General features: G+C 47.7%; 3 protein-coding genes across 8 annotated transcripts in view; 1 reads left to right on the forward strand and 2 right to left on the reverse strand.

Moving 5' to 3' along the window:
- Window positions 1–3,178, reverse strand: part of RBMS2 (RNA binding motif single stranded interacting protein 2) — an 80,060-nt gene extending 76,882 nt beyond the window's left edge. For 2 of the 3 annotated variants that reach the window (XM_046660837.1, XM_046660820.1), the window contains exon 1: window positions 2,980–3,178. In XM_046660837.1, coding sequence (XP_046516793.1) covers window positions 2,980–3,021 — 42 coding nt within the window. In that variant the 5' untranslated portion in view covers window positions 3,022–3,178. The remainder of the gene's footprint in view (window positions 1–2,979) is intronic. The other variant, XM_046660884.1, reaches the window with a different exon arrangement.
- Window positions 3,179–3,644: 466 nt separating this feature from the next.
- Window positions 3,645–17,010, forward strand: GLS2 (glutaminase 2). Of its 4 annotated transcripts, XM_046641043.1 has the most exons (19): window positions 3,752–3,893; window positions 4,037–4,133; window positions 8,559–8,658; window positions 9,116–9,237; window positions 9,843–9,972; window positions 10,496–10,575; window positions 10,661–10,824; window positions 11,033–11,091; window positions 12,344–12,376; window positions 12,659–12,717; window positions 13,203–13,269; window positions 13,422–13,472; window positions 13,664–13,840; window positions 14,513–14,644; window positions 14,758–14,850; window positions 15,019–15,080; window positions 15,780–15,856; window positions 16,132–16,195; window positions 16,335–17,010. In XM_046641043.1, the coding sequence occupies exons 3-19, from the start codon at window positions 8,578–8,580 to the stop codon at window positions 16,489–16,491; spliced, it is 1,608 nt and encodes a 535-aa protein (XP_046496999.1). In that variant the 5' UTR covers window positions 3,752–3,893; window positions 4,037–4,133; window positions 8,559–8,577; the 3' UTR covers window positions 16,492–17,010. The 4 variants fall into 4 exon arrangements, with proteins under 4 accessions (XP_046496998.1, XP_046496993.1, XP_046496999.1 ...); XM_046641037.1 differs by lacking the exon at window positions 4,037–4,133 and having other exon boundaries at window positions 3,650–3,893; XM_046641041.1 differs by lacking the exon at window positions 3,752–3,893 and having other exon boundaries at window positions 4,021–4,133.
- SPRYD4 (SPRY domain containing 4) lies at window positions 16,489–19,455 on the reverse strand. Its single transcript, XM_046641044.1, has 2 exons — window positions 18,920–19,455; window positions 16,489–18,576 (listed from the first exon to the last, which is right to left on the reverse strand). The coding sequence occupies exons 1-2, from the start codon at window positions 19,002–19,004 to the stop codon at window positions 18,038–18,040; spliced, it is 624 nt and encodes a 207-aa protein (XP_046497000.1). The 5' UTR covers window positions 19,005–19,455; the 3' UTR covers window positions 16,489–18,037.
- Between the last annotated feature and the right edge of the window lie 301 nt (window positions 19,456–19,756).

A 19,756-nucleotide genomic window follows, 5' to 3' on the forward strand; every position in this document is an offset into this window, starting at 1 on the left:
GATTAGCAGTAGTTAGCTCAGGGCTAATCTTTCTAAAAAAAAATTTTTTCAAAGAAAAAGAAAAAAGAGCGATACTGATGGAAAATCTGAATTGCATAAAGCTGCTTAACTGAAATATATTTGAATTTAATCACCCGCACAAAAAAAGAGTCAAAATATAGTAGTTGTGTCTTAAGACAGCAGAGACTTGAGCATATTTATATGCTAAAGGATAGAGTCATTAAGGGGAAGAAATTGAAAAACAGAACAAAATAAGTGGAGAGATTAAACTCAGAGTGGAGGAAGGATTCCTCTTCAGCAGCATCTGGAGGGATAGAAAGCGTTCTAAGTGCAATGACAGGACATCGAGAGCTTCTCTGTGAAGCAGTGGGGTGGTGAGTTTAAGTAGGGGAGCTTTAAAAGAACGTTGACTATGAAGCTGTCATTAGGATGTAGTTGAATATTCTTCTCAGTGTTCAAAACTCTTCATGATGCAGCCCCCACCTACATCCTCAGCTTCATTGGTCCACACATTCTCATACCCAACCAAACTTTCACTCCAACCAAACTGATCTAGAATCCCTTAAATGTTCCTCTCCTGCTATGTTTCTTTCTGCAGAGCCCTCTGTCTGGAACACCTTTTTCCTTATCTCCCCTGCAAACACCTCTCATCGGTTAAGAGTTGGTTCCTGTCATCCAGTATCCCTTCAGGCCCCTTCCCTTTATCTCAGCTGCCCTTCACCCTGAGGCTAGTTAGGTGCCCCTTCTTTACACTTTCTTCTGCATACCTCTTCATCTCAGCATTTTTCATTAAGAATTGTAAATACTGGCTTTCTCATTTCTTCCTATAGTCAGAAACTCTTTTTTGTTTTTTTCGTTGTTAATTCCTAGATTCCCTAGCACTGGGCCTGGCACACTGTAGGCCAATGAATAAATATTCGTTGAATGAATGGAAGATTATGTCAGAGTTTCCAGTAATTATATTTTACCCAATAAAATACAGGATTCTCTTTTACAAATGGAGAAACTAAGGCAGGAAAGAGTATGCACCAATAGTAGCATTAGCAGAACAAAGATTAATGAAAAAATAATAATTTATGCAAAACAATCTTTCATTTGGACTAATTAACATCCTAGCCACAGTTTGAAGAGCAGAATAAATGAGAGTCTCTAAATCATAACAAATAAAAATTCTCCAGACACAAACATCAACTTTCCAGTACTGTACCACAGAGGATTTAGCTTTTCTGATTTAAGGATTCAAAATAATTAAGACCAATCCTCCCCCATACACCACAAAACTCTGGCGCAACCACGGACTGACTTAAAAACCTACCACTAGAGACACATGAAAGAGTTTTCTTTCACTTACGTAAAGCCTCATTTCTAGTTGGCCAGTATTAGTGGGCTAATACTTTTGCAAAGACTAACTAGATGCGTCCTTTTCAAATCAGAAACAAAAAAAGGTCCTGACGCTGCCAAGCTTTAACAACTGGGATGACAAAACTTGTTCTTCTTGAGTATCTCACACTTTATACAATGCTGTGGGCCTCCCAAGTCACAAGTTTCTGCTCCATCCTTATGCAAAGGCAGCAATATCGCAGCAGAAGAAAAATCAGTCCAAAGGTCAAAGTGCAGCTGGGGGCTAGTTCTCTATGCAAAGAACCTCCCCTCTACAGGTAGGCTTTCTTCACTGCCCAACCAGTTCCTATTATCAGAGAGAACCAAGGAGAAAGAGAATGAGGAACTCAGTACTGATTATCATTAAAGCTAATTCAAAAAAGCAGGGGTAGAAAATAAAAGGAAGCAAATAACTAATGTTTAGAAGTTCCCTAACATATGGTATCTTTCTATTGGCAGCTCAAAAAGCCACAGAGAAATAACATTCCTATGAAACAAGGATAAGATTACCCTGTTATATTTGGAAAAACTAAGCTGGCTTGAGTATATACCAAGTATTAAGACCCAGAACTTTCTTAAAGAAGTCATGGGCAAAGCCGTGCATGAGGCAGCCCAGAGCAAGCTGGAGTCCCTGAATTTGAGTCCCGCTGATAGGAAATGAGACAGGAAATGACTGCAGAAGGGAAAAATAAACAAAAACAAAAGAAAGGTCACTCCACCTGGTTTCAAACCAAATAAACCCTCCAACACCAAACAAGGCAAAGGAGAACCCATCTTTCCACAGAACAGAAGAGAGTATGGTTTTGATATTTATTTCCCCACGGCTACCCGTGATGCTCATTTTAATCAAAAACAAAAAGAGCTATTTTGTGATACAGCCAGCCTCTAGGCAAGTGTCAGTACTCTATCATAATGCTTCCACATAAAGTGCTTCCTTTAGGGATGGAGGTCATTTCCTGGGATAATTCAGTGCCACAGTTAATTCTGGAAAGAGCTGCATGATGGAGAGAGCCTGGTAGTCAGAGACTCGGGTCTGATTCCTGGCTCTGGTACGTATTAGCTGGGTTATCTTCTTCAAATAATTTGCTGAGTCTTAGTTTCCTCATCTTCAAAATGGTACTAATGGTAACTACTTTGTAGGTCTCTGGTAAGAGGGAGAGACTATATAAAGTGGTTGGCACACCTAAGCACTAGATAAGAGCTATTACTTAGAAGAGCTCCTACTAAATATAGACGCTGTGTCAGGCGCTGTGAAGATAACAGGTGAATGTTCTAGTTGCATATAATAAAATTCCCGAACGTGCTTAGTGTTCAAAATTCTTTTTGCACATCACTTTTTTTCTGCCCGTGAGGAATACAGGGGGAATCAATTAAAATAGCTAAAATTTTGGGAACACTCAATGCTTTATAAAATGTTTAAGGGCTCATAATTAAGAACACCCAAGTCCTAAACAGCAACCAAATAACGCGCAGAGATAAAACGAGAACCCAAGCATCCTAGCAACCACCAGGATGCCCTTTTGGCCGCCTCATGACCTCACTAAAGTGCCAAGGCTGTGTCTGTTCGAGGTATTTCCGGCCATCCGACTCCGCACTCACCGGTAGCGCGTGCGGGAGGCCCGGCGGTCGCGTGGCCTCCATGCCGTACTACAGGAGGGTTACCGAGGGCGGGTGCTGGCCTTCGAACGGCGAAGGTCACTGAGTGCCCTCCTGACTAGGGCTCACTCTCGTTCGAGTGAAGAGGGGTACCACTCTCCTCTCTCTCCAAGAATTGCATTGTTCCGACCCCGCCACATCCTCGCCAAGTACGCGCGGCTTCGCAGGCGCCCAGCCGCGGCTTTCCCGCCCTCGGCGTGCGCACGCCAGCCCAGCCCGGGGGGCGCGGACCGCGGAAGAATCCGCAGGCCCCTTTGACGGCCCACCGCCCTGCGCCCTGCTCTCATTGGGTTAGCCTCGTCTTTTCCCCGCCCCCAAGTTTTTTGCTTCCATAATGATTGGGCCTGGGCAGTGTCCATCCCTTCCCAGACGCTGCCCTTTTCTCACCACCCGCTAGACCACCTCCGCCCTGTTTTCTCCCCTATCGGTGACACTTCTTACCCATCCTCTGGCTAGGGGGCATTGGGTGCCCCTGGCAGTGGCCCGAGCCTTACAGGAACCGGTCCCACCTCCTACCCCAGTCCCACCCACCGGGCCCCTCCCCTCCATTCCCAGGCGCCGCATTCCATCATGGGGCTCCCCCCACCTGCCTCGTCTGCGAGTCCTCCGCCCCTCCCTCCAACCACCGCTCAGACGCCCGGGGCGCTGTGACCGAGCGGGCTGCGCGCTGGGGGGATGCGCTCCATGAGGGCTCTGCAGAATGCGCTGAGCCGGGCGGGCAGTCACTGCTGGCGGGGAGGCTGGGGTCACCTGAGCTGGAGCCCCCTCCTTGGCGGGGGCGTCCGGCACCACCTCAGTGAGGCCGCGGCGCAGGGCAAGAAGACGCCGCACTGCCACCAGCCGCAGCACCAGGATCAGTAAGGCTCGCGGGACAGGGACAGGGGACAGGCTGGCTCCCACCCCCGCTGTCGTTCTCGCTAGCTCCCGAATCCCCTTCCCCCGGGAGCTCATCTCGTCTCCCCTCTCCTCTCTCACTAGCCTACGATGCCTTTTCCTTTAGATTTGGGGCTTTGGGTCCGCCGCGCTCGGGCGGTAACGTGCCGTCCGCCCGGGAGGGCGTTTGGGCTGGTCGGTCCTCGGGATGGTGCCTGTGCAAGGTGCGTGCTTAACCGGGAACGGCGATTTGCACGGAGTGTTGCTTGGTGCACGTGTCTGAGTGCAGGGCCCTGTGCGCACCGCCCATCCTTACCCTCCCTCTCCTCCCCGGTCCTCGTGTGTATTTTAGGGGATGCGTGGGTATGAAACAGTCTCTTGCCTCGAGTCCTGGTGTACTCGTGTGTGTGTGTGATGTGTTTGTGTTTTGGTGTATCCTCAGCGTGTAATGTGTGATGCGTGAGTATTATTGGTGCGCAGGTACAGGCGTTTGTCGTTTGCGTATGTGTTGGGTTGTGTGCGTTATCAGAGGTCCCTGTCCCTAATCTGTAGAATAAGAGTGGTTTTCCAATTGGTCGCTGAATTTGGAAAATCTTTGTGGGGGGGGGGGGGGGGTTCATAAGACGCAGTTTTCCCAAACCAGAGGCAGTCAGAGCCTTTATTTGTGCAGTCAGGCTCCCTGATTTAAAGTGTTCTCCTCCCGTGGGCTCATATTCTGCCCGATAGGCTGCACCTCTCTCCCCCACCACTCGGAACGCTTTGTGGCTGAGCCTCTTTTCTGCAAGACGCAGACGGAGCTGAGCAGGAAATTTTGTCCTCCTCAGAAGCCAACGTAGACTCTGTCCAAGTAGCCCCTGTTCTTTTATAGCCAAAACAGGAAATGGATCATCTCCCCCGTCATTGACATCTATTGATGACTTTCAGAAAGACATGCACACCACAGTTAAAGTAGCCAGACAGCCCACAGCACTACCTCACCACCACTAGAGTCCCTGTCCTGACAGGTAACAGACCAATAAGGTATTATTTATTTATTATTATTATTTTTTAAAAGACTTCATTTTTCCTTTTTCTCCCAAAGGCCCTCCGGTACATAGTTGTGTATTTTTAGTTGTGGGTCCTTCCAGCTGCAGCATGCTGGCTGCCGCCTCAGCATGGCCTCATGAGCTGTGCCATGTAGGTGCCCAGGATTCGAGCTGGCGAAACCCCGGGCCACCAAAGCAGAGTGCACAAACTCAACCACTCAGCCACGGGGCTGGCCCCTTATTTACTATTAATAATAATTATTATGCTATACCTTTCCATCAGCCTCTTCTCAAGGAGACATGAAACATTTAAACTTTCAAGAATAAGCCCTTGCTCTTCTGTTCTACTCTCCACCCCAACTTTTCCCAAATAGTCATCATGGGAGAAATGGTGATGAGATGAAGCAAATACTTAACCTCCCTCACCCTCACTCTTTCTGTGGGATGGGAGACAGGAGGTATCCCGGGTTCCCCACACACACTTCCTTATCCAGTGGCGTCAGGTGATGGAAGTGTTTTTAGGAACTTTGATCTTCCTGCCTGTGGCTGCTTGTGCTCCTCAGGGACTTCTTGGGAATGGCCTGGGACTGACGCTCCCTTGGGCAGAAGGAGTTGAGAGCACTGGAGGAGATGAGCTCTGGGAGTGTGACACCTTGAAGAGGAGGGGTTCTTGTGTTTGGGGGGCAAGGAGGGCAGCAAAGTGCCCTGTTATTCAGGTTATTGTTTATTTGTTTTTTAATATTTAGCTTTATTGTATTTCTGATTATAAAAGAAAAACAAGATAGAGTATCAAGAGGAAAATAAAGATCCCAATATTAGAGGTAACCAGTTAACATTGTTACATATACCCATCTATATCCTATACATATATAAAATTTAACAAAAATAGGATCATAGTATTCATATTCTTTGGTAACTATCTTTTCCATTTATGAACAGCTACTTAATATCATTGAATGTGTGTGTGTATGATACTGTTATTTTCATGGCTGCCATTTTAAGATTCCAGTTTATGAGGTATCATAATTTATTTAACCAATCTTGAGTTTGCTTACAACATATTCTTATGCACTTGTTTAATTATTTCTTAGAGCAAATTCCTAGGAAATTTTGCTCCCCAGAGACATCCGTCATCGATATCTCGTAGAACCTTCTAGAGATATTTTATGCATATATCAGCAAATACATATTGATATTATTTCCCCTCTTTTTATACAAATGGTATCATACTATCCACATTGTTCTTCATCTTGCTTTGTTCCCTCAACATTATATCGTAGGTCAATCATATCTGAGTTGAAGGGTGTGCACGTTTTTAAAGCTTGTGCTACAGGAAGTGGTATGGCATTATTTCCTGTCTTCCTTCAGCTTCCAGGCACAGAGACCTGCCCTCAGTGTGGCTACATACAATCCTACTTGAGTCATTCCTCAGGTAGTTTTTCCCTCCCTTCCCCTGTTATCATATGGATCCTCTCCTCTCTGTAGGCACTAGCCTCATTGTCACAATTGGATTTCGTTGGAAACAGGAAAACTGCCCCCTCTCCTGGTATTCCTTCTGGCCCAGAACACACACATGCCTAGTCTATGCCAAGCTCTTGAGAGGCTTTTTATTTGTTAATGCATTGTTTCAATAGATAATATATTCATATTCATATATATGATATTCAGTACATAATATCCACATAGTCATATGGCTTAAAGATATATAGTGGGAAGTATCCCTCCCACTCCTTGGCCCAGCACCTGCTTCATCTCCCTAGAGGGAGGTAAATCAGTCTTGACAGTTTCTTAGATAGCCTTCCAGAAATGTTTTGTGCCTGAAAAAGCAAACATATTTTTTTCTCTTTTAAACATAAATAGCACCATGCTATAAACACTGTTCTACCGCTTGCTTCTTTTATTTAGTATCGCATCTTAGAGATCATTCCATAGCAATACTTAAAGCACGCCCTCATTTCTTTTTTTACACTGCATAATATTCCATTATATGACTATACCATAATTTACCTAACCATTTCCCTGTTGCACATGTAGGTTGTTTCCAGTCTATTACTAACTATGCAATGAATAACTGTGAATATGTTCCTTTGTAGGTATGTGAGTACACCTATAAGATAAATACCTGGAAGTCAAATTGTTGGATCAAAGGGTTTTGAAGCGTCTTAAATAGCTGTCATATTTGGAATGATCTGATAAAATAATTCCTCTAAATCTGTTACCATATTAATAGGAGAATTCTTGAAGGCCAAGAAGTCTTCAGTACCTGGAATTCTAGGTGCTATAAGCCAGCAAGAGAGACGCTTTGGGGAACAAGGGCTTTCCTAGAAATGTAACTTGGTAATTCCTTATTGAAGACCCAGTGTGGGCTAGGACTTTGGCTAGGCCTAGCATTGGCTAGGAAGACAAAGATATATAAAACACAAAGCCCTAACAGTGGGGCAAGGGAGATCCTTCTGTCAATAAGATGATGTCATACCAGTAGCATAAGCAAAATTTGGATGTTTGGGAAGCCTTTACAGAGTTAGTAATATTTGATCTGGACCTTGAAGGATGAACAGGACTGTGTCAGGTGAAGGAGAAAAAGGTCATTCCGTGCAGAAGCTGCAGCATAAGCAAAGACCAGGAAGCCTGACAGTGCCTGCCCCATTTGGGGAGCCCCCTTTACCTGGCATAACTAGAGTGTGGGGGCACACTGGAGAATAGGAAAGAAATGTTGGCAGGTTTTAAAGAGCCTTGAATGCCATAGCAAGAAATAAGGACTTATTTTGTAGGCTTGGGAGAGCTGTCAAAGGTTTTTGAGTAGAAAAATGATATTTGAGTTTTAGAAAGATAACTAGGCACGTTGTGGAAGATGGGTTGGAAGTCAAGAGAGCGTATTGGCGGTTAGATAACGGACGATAGGGGGCTGATGATAGAGAAGCATGATTTACTGAGCAGCAGCTTTGTGAAAGACAGTTTTTCATGGAATGTTATTTTAATTAAGCCTCATATCACCCATGTGAAGCAGACATTACTACCCTTATTTTACAGGTTCAGCAATATTAAATAACCTTATTTTCCATATTAAGATATCACACAACTTTTAAGGGGCAAGCTCTGGTTCTTTCTATTACACCATCCTGGCACAGGGGGAGAGAAGAAAAGAGGGTGGGTTGGAGAGACATTATGGAGGTAGATTCATGCAATGTTGGTTACCAACTGCACATGGATGTAAGGTGTGGGCATTATCCCAATGATTCCACATTTCCAGCTTGGCCCCCGGGTGAGTGGTAACGCTATTAACCCAGTGGGAAACTGAAGACGAGGAGCAGAGGGAGCGGGGTGGGATGACCTCAGGTTTGGACATGTTGAGTTTGCGGTGCCTGTGGGACATCTAGAAATGGAAGTCTCTAGAAGGCAGCTAGAAATAAAGGTCTGAAGGTTAAGAACAAAAGAAAGCTAGAGAGTAAGATGTAAGACTTCTCAGGGCAGATGTGAAAGTTGGAATTATAGGTTTAGATCAGATGGTTCAGGGAGGAGGCACAGAGTGAGGACACCTCCCTACTTATAAGCCCGTGTTCTGAGAGGAGGAGCAGGAAGCACTTCTCAGGTTCCTGTCCTCCTCCCCGGCTCTGCCCCAAACAGTGATTCCTCAGAGAGTGGCATGCTGTCCCGCCTGGGTGATCTGCTCTTCTACACTATTGCCGAGGGACAGGAGCGCATCCCTATCCACAAGTTCACTACTGTAAGTTCCTCTCTACCTGCTCAGAAGGCTAATCCCTTAGGATCTCTGGAAAGTGGGAAAAGGAGGGTAGGACAAGCGCAGGGCAGCTAATGGATTGCTTCATGAGGATGAAGAAGAGCAGATGATGGCAGATGCCTCGGCTGATGAGGCTATCCCATTCCTGCTCCACGGTGGCAAGATTAAACCCTCTGACTCAACCCATCTTCTTGGTTTAGGAATTTGACCCCAAGGGGTTCAGAAACCAGCTGCCTTGGTTAAAAAAAAAAAAAGGGTGGGCAGGAAACCCCTATTAGCCTTCAAAGCTGCTCCATTCCCTCCTTTCTTAGTCTGCACACCCATTTGTTCCACCTACTGTAGTAGTTGGGGTTGAGTGAGTTTTTCTCCATTGGGAAAGATTATTAGGATTGGATTTCTGTCCTTGTAGCTGACCTTACTAAACTGCTGCTTTCCCCTAAAGGCATTGAAGGCCACCGGACTGCAGACCTCAGATCCTCGGCTCCGGGACTGCATGAGCCAGATGCGCCGCATGGTTCGAGAGTCCAGCAGTGGTGGCCTCTTGGACCGAGATCTCTTCCAAAAGTGAGGGTCCCAGAAATAAGGGCACCACTCTCAAAACTGTTCTGTGGACATAGACTACAACATCAGGGAGGGATGCTGGGGACTGGATAGTTCCATTCTTCATTTTATTTTATTACTTAATACACAAGTAACACATGAATATGCAGATATTCATTATAAAAGTTCACACAATATAGAAATACATGTCCTCCTTCCCCTGTCTCCCCAATCCCAGTCCCTTTTCCTAGAAACATTGTTAAGAGATTAGTAGGTATCTTCAGGATAATGCCCTATGCATTTACATACATATAGGAATATATATAAATATGTATGTGATTTAGGATTTGTTAAATATGAAGGTGACTTACTATACATATTATTCAGATATTTATTTTTTTCTCATATCCTGTGTCTTGGGATATCTTTCCACATCACTACAACCCATTATTTTAGAGGCAAAGAAACTTAAGACCCAGAAAGATAAAGTAACGTGCCAAAGGTCACACAACTGTTGGTCCCAAACCTGATAACCACTCACACTTTCTTTATTCCCAACTTCCATGGCTCCAGAGTGAGTCACATCTGCATCTCTCCAGCCCCCTAACCCAATCGTGTCTGGGATCCAGGTGTGTGAGCAGCAACATTGTGCTCCTGACCCAGGCATTCCGAAAGAAGTTTGTCATTCCTGATTTTGAGGAGTTCACGGGACATGTGGATCGCATCTTTGAGGATGCCAAAGAGCTCACTGGAGGCAAAGTGAGGGCCAGGGGACTAAGGGAGGGGCAAGGGCTCTGGGCCAGATATACCTTGCTTCTTGGAGATTTCTTGGGGCTGGGAATCCAATGGATGAGAGATGAGAAGCAGAGCCTCTAAAAATGAGGACAAGGGCTTTATGTATTTCTATACATTTGATTTCTAGAGCAGGTGAAGGAATCTGAGGTTTTTATGGGGACAGTTGGCAAACAGATTGAACAGAACTTTGAAAGAAACCTAGAAAGGAATTGAGCCTAAGAACCAGAATGGGAAGCTGACCCCAGAATTCTCCTCTTTTTACTTTCCATGGGCTTTCTTGCCATCTCTATGGGAAAGATAAGGCCTTCTAGGACTTAAGGCTTGGGTGTCTCTGGGAACAACAGGCAGGAGGGAACCCATTGCCCTGCAGAAGACAGAATTTTAGCTTTTATCTAAAAGATTCCCCTGACCCTGACCCTCAGCTCTGTGCCCCGCTCCACATCCATATCTCCATCTGTTTCTGTTTTCTCTACTCACTCATGCCCAGGTGGCAGCCTACATCCCTCAGCTGGCCAAGTCAAATCCAGACCTGTGGGGCGTCTCCCTGTGCACGGTGGATGGTCAGCGGTAAGATGCTGGGTGAGAGGAAGGGGAGGCAGGGCACAGGTCAGAACGTAGGCCGACCCCTTTCATGGCGCCTGTCTGCCTCCAGGCACTCCGTGGGCCACACAAAGATCCCCTTCTGCCTGCAGTCCTGTGTGAAGCCCCTCACCTATGCCATCTCCATAAGCACCCTAGGCACTGACTACGTGCACAAGTTTGTGGGCAAGGAGCCCAGCGGCCTGCGCTACAACAAGCTCTCCCTCAATGAGGAAGGTGAGCACTGCTGGGCTCAGCCAAACTCCTGGACGCCCCCTTCTTTTCCCCTATCCTACCAGCTTTGTTTGTTTCTCTGCCCTTCCTGATGAGCTCTGTCATTCCATCCTCCCCAGCAATCTTTCTTGTCTACCCTGCAGAGTGGGCAGCTCTAAAGGAGGTTTTGCTCAGTGGCTGATAAGACTCTGAGTGGTTTGTATTTCCCCAGGAATCCCCCATAACCCCATGGTCAATGCTGGTGCCATTGTCGTGAGCTCCCTGATCAAGGTCAGTGCCACCCTAGCCTTCTGGAAGGTACTGTTCTCTAAACCCCCCTGTTCCTATATCCCGCATATCTGCCCAGCTCTCCAGGAAGACTGGTGGGGTCTTGATTCCTTTGAGGGTCCCCAGGAGGCAGTGAGGACACAGCAGGGACCCACATATTATGCTGAGGATGTTAGGAAAAGGCACTGTACCTCGGCCCCCACCTGTGAATCTGGAGCCCAGAGCTTCTTGGCCCTTAGAGAAGTGAGCAGGTCCTGACCTCTGCCTAGGACCAACGGCCAAATGCCAGACACAGGGGGAGGACAGCACCATTAGGCACTGATTGGCCACTTCTGGGTGAGGGACGCATGGAAGGAAGGGTGAATGGCCAGGCCAGGGCAGCTATTCACGTCACCTGGAACTGTGAGTTGGCCTTGAGCAAGGGTGTCAGGCTGGGCTGTCAGCTGTAGGTCTCCCAGGGCTTGAGCAAGGCCCTGAGAGCATGTAGGCAACAACACTCTGGAGCCAATCACAGTCGCTCCTGGGGAGGGCGGTGTTAGGAACCCTCCCCCAGGGACTCAGGTGTCAGAGACCTGTGGTGTTGACACTGTAGTTGATACGTACCGGAAGCAATATGGGGTGGGGTGGGGGGAGCAGGCTCAGGCTCTCCCCTTGCTCTGGAATAGCTTTATCTACAACCCTGTATCTGGGGCTGGCCTCCTCCGATTCCCATCTAAGCAGGCCCTATTGGCTCTCAGCTAAAATCTTTAGCTTTATTTATCAATATAATTGATATAATTGAATATTATAATATATGCAACATACACCCTCATCCCATTCCTGTCACTCACTCCAGTCTTGGAGATGGCTCTGGGATTCAGGCAAAGGACCCCATAAGGCTCCAGCCGGGGGTGTATGGAATGGGGAAGGGGATCAAGAATAGGGCTGGGGCTTGGAGACAGAACTGGAATCAGGAAAATGAAAGTGGGAGTCAAGGGTGGGGGTTGGGATTGAGAATGGAAGGGAGGGTGAGACTCAGGGATGGGTAAGGTTATCTGTACTCATTACTTGATAATAAAATCTAAATGATGTGGTTTTTAAGGTCATTTGATATGCATGGATACAAAAAACCTCAGTTGTAAAAAAAAAAGTCATTATAAAATATTACGCATTCCCAGCAGTAAAACCAGTCTAACACTTTGACTCCCCGAGGTCCTTCTGACCTTCTCCTGCTGTCCTCTGAGGCTTGGAAAACTCATCTCTTCTCTCTTTGCAGATGGACTGTAACAAAGCAGAGAAGTTTGATTTTGTAAGTTCCCTTGCTCCTCAGCCCTGGCTGCTTTTCTCCATGGCACATCGTCCTCTCCAGCTGCCCCAGTGCCTGGCTCTAACCCCAGTTTGACAGTGCACCAGCCCACACTAGAAGCCTTATTTCCAGGGGTATGGGAATCTCCTGGCCTCAGACAGGAAAGCTTCATGCAGTCTCTGCTGGGATCAGGACTGAGGAGTTCAGAAGGGCTGTCAGCCTAGGATGTGTTTAGGAGGAGTCCTCACTCATGCGGTGCCTCCTGTGACCCTTGTTCTCTTCTAGGTGTTGCAATATCTGAACAGAATGGCTGGGAGTGAATACGTGGGTTTCAGCAATGCCACGTAAGGCACTGTTTGCAGGAGTGGCTGACTGTGTTGGGGGGCGGTGTGGAGGAGGGGGATGAGAGAGAGAATCTTAGGAGGAAGAAATCCCAGGCCCAGCTTCCTCTGAGCCCCTTCATTGACAATTGTTTACTTTGTAAAAGAATTTGTTCCATTTCTGTTTAGTACTTACTGAGAGAGGCATGTGAGGGTTTGCACCTAGGACCTTTCTTGCCAAGCCTCTCAAAGCCAAAAACCTCACCAGTTTTCCAGACTAGATGGTTAGACACTTTTGGGTTTTGTTTTTCACACTTTACAATAAAGCCATGCCCGGTGCTGGCTCAGGGTCAGAAGTTCCCTCCAGTGTTACTGTGAGAAGTTATAAAGGGGCTGATTTAGTCTGACATGTGTGATCTAGTTCTGTCTCTCTCAGGGAAGGTATTTTTCCCCCTTCTCCTCACACCCACCCCTCAGATGTCAAGTACTAAATTGGGTGTTTGCTTCAGATTCCAGTCAGAGAAGGAAACGGGGGATCGGAATTATGCCATCGGCTATTATCTAAAGGAAAAGAAGGTAACTGGGAGAGGCCAGCAGAGAAAGTCCCTGGGAATTCTGTGGCTGGTGGAAGGGCAATCGGGGTTGGGGACTTTGGCTGAGATCCTGGCAGTGTGACAGGGATTGCCGATGGCCTGAAGAGAAATGCTCTTCCCTCTTCTTCCTTACAGTGCTTTCCTAAGGGGGTGGACATGATGGCTGCCCTCGATCTCTACTTCCAGGTAAGTCAACACTGCCGTTCAGCACAGGGCCCAAGGAACAGGACAGACTGCCCTCCCTGCTCTGACCCACAAGAGAAATGCTCCTCTCCAGTGGGATTTGCTGACAGATCAGGATGCCAAGAACATTGCTCTACACCCAAGAGCAGTGTTGAGGTCCACACCACACCCTCACCTCTGCCTTGTCTCCACAGCTGTGCTCTGTGGAGGTGACCTGTGAATCAGGCAGTGTCATGGCAGCCACCCTGGCCAATGGCGGGATCTGCCCCATCACAGGCGAGAGTGTGCTGAGCGCTGAAGCAGTGCGCAACACCCTCAGCCTCATGCACTCCTGCGGCATGTACGACTTCTCGGGCCAGTTTGCCTTCCATGTGAGTGCCTCTGGCCTTGCCAATTCATCTGCCATGAGCCTGGAGCCAAGAAGAGAGCACCCTGAGTCTCGGAAGGTGGAGAGGTGGAAGCTTGTTCCTGCCTCTCATTCACTAACTTCCAGCCAGGCGATCAGGCCAAGCATCCTTAGGGAGTTTGTCAAACACACCACATCCCTCAGATACATAAACGCATGATGTTGCAGCTTCTGACCGCCTTTCTGCCGCCCATCAAGTGGCTGGCGCTTCTCCTCCAGGTCTCAGTTCAGAGGGCACTTCCAAAGAGGTTCTTCTGACCACCCTGCCTCCGGTGGGCCCCTCCCACTTCTATCACAGCACCCCACTTCTTTTCTTCTGTGTTATCATAAGCTGTGATGATTTTTGTCTATTTATACGTTTACTTGTTTATTGTCTACCTCCTACCACCAGAATGTAGGTGAAAGGACTTTGTACTAGTTCTAGCACAGCATCAAGCACAGAGCAGATACTCAATAAGTATTTCCTTACTGAAGCCATGAATTTAAGGGGGTGTCGGGGGAGGAGAGGAGTAAGAAGAGAAGCTAACTAACAAGCCAAAAGGTTGGGATGGGTGAGGCTTTGCCCATGCAGTCACCTGGGATGGATTAACTGGTTAACCCAGACTTGGGACACCTCTAGCGCATCTTTATCCCCAAGGTGGGCCTGCCAGCCAAGTCAGCTGTGTCAGGAGCCATCCTCCTGGTGGTACCCAATGTCATGGGAATGATGTGTCTGTCACCTCCATTGGACAAGCTGGGGAATAGCTATAGGGGCGTCAGCTTCTGCCAGGTGAGTTACTTTGCATATAGTATTTAATATTCTTAAATGAGTAAATAAAGTAATTTTGAGCTCCTACTAAGCACAAGGAATAAGTAAACAATCTGTTTGGCTTACAATTCTAGAAGTTGGTGTCTCTCTTCAATTTCCACAATTATGACAACCTGAGACACTGTGCTCGGAAGTTAGACCCACGACGTGAAGGGGGAGAAGTTCGGGTAAGGAAAACCCCAGGTAGCTCATAAGAATATTTCAGAATAGAACATTCCATAACACTTCAGCAATACCTTTGGCTAAGCATCCATGAAGAGGGTCACAGAGCAGAGCTGGACATGGGTGGGTTCAAAGTCACAGTTAATCTCAGGTGGGTATGATTTGTTTTCCAGAACAAGACTGTGGTGAACCTGTTATTTGCTGCCTATATTGGAGATGTCTCAGCTCTTCGAAGGTACTTCTACTGTGACCAAATAAACACAATGAAGGACTCCTGGTCAGAGATCTCATTAGGAGTCAACATAGCAAGACAGTTAAGTGCTTCAGCTTCAGAGTCAGAGAGAATGGATTTAAATGAGATTTTTTAAAAAAGTACAGTGCCTGCCATGTGATAAGAACTTAATTAATGGTAGCCACTGTTACGATTAAACTGGGTCTTAAGAACAGAGCTCTAGGGGGCCAGCCCGGTGGCAAAGCGGTTAAGTGCACACGTTTCACTTCAGCAACCCGGGGTTCGCCAGTTCGGATCCCAGGTGTGGACATGGCACCGCTTGGCAAGCCATGCTGTGGTAGGCGTCCCACATAGAAAGTGGAGGAAAGATGGGCACGGATGTTAGCTCAGGGCTGATCTTCCTCAAAAAAAAAAAGAACAGAGTTCTAGGAGGTAGGTAAGGACCCTGCCTCAAGTAGATCACCAACATCAACAAATATGTACTGAGTAGGCGGAGATGTTTCTGGAACTGTCACACTCCCATCTCTCTGACATGGGGAAAATAGTCTTATCTGGGTAGAGAACAGAGACTGTGCAGGGTCTACAGATCTTGGCATAGCTCTGTTTTATTTTTTCTGGAACCCTTCCAGTCTGACCCTTCAGAAAGGACACTAGTGATTCTAGGCTGATGTGGGTAACTCCAGCTGCTTCCACTGCCCTCAGGTTTGCCTTATCAGCCATGGACATGGAACAGAAAGACTATGACTCCCGCACAGCCCTGCATGTTGCTGCAGCTGAAGGTATCTGAAGGTTAAGTAAGAGGGGAAGCAGAGCGTAAAGCCCTTTCTTTTCTACCCAGAGTATATGCCTTGAAGATTACAGGGGCAGCAACTAGTTTTGTCCAGATGCACTTCAGTTTGCAGGCCATTATTGGGTGCTGCAGGGAGCAAAATGGGAAGAGGCCTTTTCCCTTCCCCTCTTGGTTCAGACTCCAGCTGCCAAGGGTCTGTGCTAATGTTAACACCAAAAGGTTCAGTATCTGTACCTCTCATTTTCCTTCTGCCCATATTCCTAGGACACACTGAAGTTGTTAAATTCCTGATTGAGGCTTGCAAAGTGAATCCTTTTGTCAAGGACAGGTGAGTAGGATTGAGCTGAAAGGGGGAATGGGAGGTGGGCAGCAGCTTCTCCACCGCTCCCTCCAGCTACCACAGTTATATATACTACCAGTGCACTCTCGATGTCCTCATGCCTGATCATGGTCTTTGTTCCTCTCAGGTGGGGCAACATTCCCCTGGATGATGCTGTGCAGTTCAACCACCTGGAGGTGGTGAAACTGCTTCAAGATTACCAGGACTCCTACACGCCATCTGAGACTCAGGCTGAAGCAGTAGCTGAGGCGCTGTCCAAAGAGAACTTAGAGAGCATGGTGTGAACATGAGGCACACACGGTCCCTGCTCAAGAAAAAGCATGAGCTGGCCACACACTTAACACATAACCACCAAACATGCTACAGGGAGCCGCACTGCTTCAGTGGGGACCAAGATTTAGGCCAACGCTTTCTGTGAGTCACAACACCCCATTCCCTTGGCAGACAGAGTACAGAGAAGTGCCTCGGTGGACACCGGCAGTAGGGTTAGCCATGGAGACTGTGGGCTTCTTCAAGATACAACATAATGGCTTGCCCCACTCAAAACCATCCCAGGTCTTCACCCAGGTCCCCTCTTCCTCTTCCTGGAGAAACTATCATGAGAGAGAGACACTGGTGAAGGGGCTCTAGCCACCATGCACATGTATATATCCACAGAGGAAGGCAGGGAGCTACACACCTGGTTTTAGTAGTCTGGAGAGTTCTGCCCCCCTTGGCCAAGAAGTGCTGCTGCTACTGCTAACAGCAATTTTATAGACAGAGAAGGTATTTTGTGCTCAAATAAACTTTAATTACACAAATTATTTTTGCTAAACCCAATCCTTTTCTTTTTCCTGTAGGGGCACCCAGCTGCATCACCATCATAAAGGTAGAATAAGATAGAACCACAGTGTCAGATAGACCCCAAACAATATATATTTCACATACATACTCACCCCACCAGGTTTCCCTCAACCCCAAATACTGCTTTAGGTTAAGTGTATTCTGCTGCCAAGCAGGGGTGAAGGCTGGGGTCTGAGCAGGCCCAAAAATGGATTGTGCAAGACCTCAGGCCTCCCTCCTCCCTCTGGAAGTTCCAATTGTAGCAGAATGAAGATAGAACTTCTTAAGAATAAAGTTTCTAACACTAATCCCCTCAATATGCCCCAAGTGTCTCTTCCCCTTTGGTCATGCTTGTAACTGGCCCAATGATTATGGATCGACTGTGTCAGAGGTGTGCAGATTAAGGCGGATGGACTCAGGGAGGGGATAGCTACAGCTGTGTGGAGCTGAGAGTCTGTGGCATTGAGGTACTGGGGAAGGAGGGCTCTGTCCTCACTCTGACACTGTCAGTAAAGCACTTCCTGAGGGAGCCAGAGCCCAGACTCTATGTGCTGTAGAGAAAGGGCCAAGCGTTGACTGCACCACTCCTCCAGCCAGAGGTAGAAAGCATTTACTCTGGAGAGATTCAGTAGAGCCCCAACAAACAGAAGTTACATGTAGGCAAAGAGAGGGAGAGGTATCACAGTGATGAATAAATGCGAACAAAGCTAAAAGCCAAGACCCAACGACTGAACACAGTCTGAGAAAGGCCTGGGCACAGGGAGGCAATCAGGGAAAGTGCATTCCTGGTAGCCACGGAAATGGGCGGTAGTTTGGGGGAGGGGAGAGGGTGGCTGCATGTCTAGCTTTCGCAGGGGAGGAGAGAGGAAGATGACTAAGAATTGCACAGAGGTCCAGACACTGAATAGTGGGAGCTAGAGGCTGCTTGGGGCAGAATTAAAAGGATTCAGACACTTTCAGCAGGAGGCTGGCCAAGAGCATGATTAGGGACTCCATTGATGGATATAACTAGAGGCCCTCAGGCACTTGAAGCCCTGAGTGGGTCAGCAGCTCTCCATCCCACAGGGCAAAGGCAGGCACCACTGGACCCCGGAAATCTGTCTGTAGCGTGTGGACCACAGCGACCCGGCTCACATCCACCAGGCTCAACTTCTGGGCCTCATACTCCAACAGCAGCCCCACCTTCTCTGGCTGCCCGATGCCCTCAACAGGGGCTTTCTCGTTGGCCAACATGGTATGCCACTTGCGTTGGGCATAGGTGAACACCCAGGAGCGATCGTCAACACCAATACAGCTGTCCCGGGACATGTCCACATCTGCCACTCCTATCCGGAACTGCTGGGAGCGTTTCACTGTCACCTCCCAGTAGTGCCTGCCACTGGTGACCGCTGTGTCTGCCAGCACCACTGCCCACTCCCGGAAGCGCTCCACATTCAGGGCCACTTTGGTGGGCTCCAATCCCACCAGGCCATACTTGACACCTGTGTCACCTTTGAAGAGTGCCAGGCTGCTGTGAGCGGTTTTTTCTTCCAGTTTGAAACTGATGCCTGCGGGCAGAGCAAAGAGACCGGATGATGACAGGGGCTAGAACCCTAGAACCAGGGATATACACGTATTCCGATCTAAAGCTGGCAGTAATGAGATCAGAGGAAACAGGGAAGAGTCAGCATGTCTAGGGGGCAAGAGAGTGGGGGCGCTTTAGGATGCGCAGTCTAAAGAGCCGACAAGTTCGACTGGGGAAGCCCTGGGATTTAAAGAAGCCGGACAGTGTCCCAAGTTTGGAATCCCAAGACGAAGGCCGATGGGGGAAGGGAAGTGACCCAAGTAGGCTCCGTGAATAACGGACCGAAACCTTTTTGGAGGTAAAAGAGAGGAAAGAAGATATTCTACCTCTGCGGGCTTCCGCGGCGGCGACCCCCAATCGTTTGGCTCCCCAGCGGCACAGGCACAGCGACCGTACGAAGGGCAGGACCATCTTGCGCCACGGATGAGCGGGCCACGCCCCACGCCTGAGACCCCCGCCACCGGCCCGCCCTCGGCCTTGCCACGTGGTGCGCGATAGGAGGCGCGCAGTGTGATGACGTAAAGAGCGCTACCAGCAGGGAGCCGCCATCTTAGTGGGGTCTGTTCTGGTTCCGCTTGCTGGTTGCGCCTTTATTCAATTTTTCTGCACAGGGGGCTGCTGCTCACTTTTTAACTAATTGGGACCTTTAGAGAGATGATGTAGCAAGATGGTAAAAGTATAAATTTTAGAATTAAACAATAATTGGATTCGAACCCTACTCTGCTGTGTGACTTTGGGCCAATCAATTGACTTCCTTGAGCCTTAGTGTTCTCATTTTTAAAACGGAAAAATAGCCATCAGACCTTAGTAAAAATTAAATGAGAAAATATCCTAGAATACAACTTGACAAATAGCAACCACTGGGTTAAGTCACAGTTGTTTTAATAAATACTAAATAACATAAATACCGTAAATGTTGGTTTTGTGTTTTCAGGCTGGGAGTGGAGGGTTTAACCCAATATTTGATTTTCCCAGTTTAACCAAAAGTATCACTGTTTTGGTTCAGAGTGGAATAGGTACAAGGTAGGAGATTGTGGAGGGCCTACACTTAACATTTTGATCTGCTTGAGGCGCCATATCCCTGCTTTTTAGATGTTTCAATCTGTCCACTTCTCAAGGCTCTGCCCGCCAGCCCAATATCAATATCCTATCTCCGTCTTCCT

The sequence above is a fragment of the Equus quagga genome, chromosome 1, assembly GCF_021613505.1.
Source record: "Equus quagga isolate Etosha38 chromosome 1, UCLA_HA_Equagga_1.0, whole genome shotgun sequence".
Lineage (NCBI taxonomy): Eukaryota > Metazoa > Chordata > Mammalia > Perissodactyla > Equidae > Equus > Equus quagga.

What these genes read in the sequence shown, in the direction of transcription:
- GLS2 (XM_046641037.1), top strand. Translation starts at nt 3,712, where the DNA reads ATGCGCTCCATGAGGGCTCTGCAGAATGCGCTGAGCCGGGCGGGCAGT. An exon ending in ATTATCTAAAGGAAAAGAAG is followed by an intron (nt 13,270 to 13,421) that starts GTAACTGGGAGA and finishes TCTTCCTTACAG; the next exon opens with TGCTTTCCTAAGGGGGTGGA. An exon ending in GCATGTTGCTGCAGCTGAAG is followed by an intron (nt 15,857 to 16,131) that starts GTATCTGAAGGT and finishes CCATATTCCTAG; the next exon opens with GACACACTGAAGTTGTTAAA.
- SPRYD4 (XM_046641044.1), bottom strand. Translation starts at nt 19,004, where the DNA reads ATGGTCCTGCCCTTCGTACGGTCGCTGTGCCTGTGCCGCTGGGGAGCC. An exon ending in CGCCGCGGAAGCCCGCAGAG is followed by an intron (nt 18,577 to 18,919) that starts GTAGAATATCTT and finishes CTCTGCCCGCAG; the next exon opens with GCATCAGTTTCAAACTGGAA.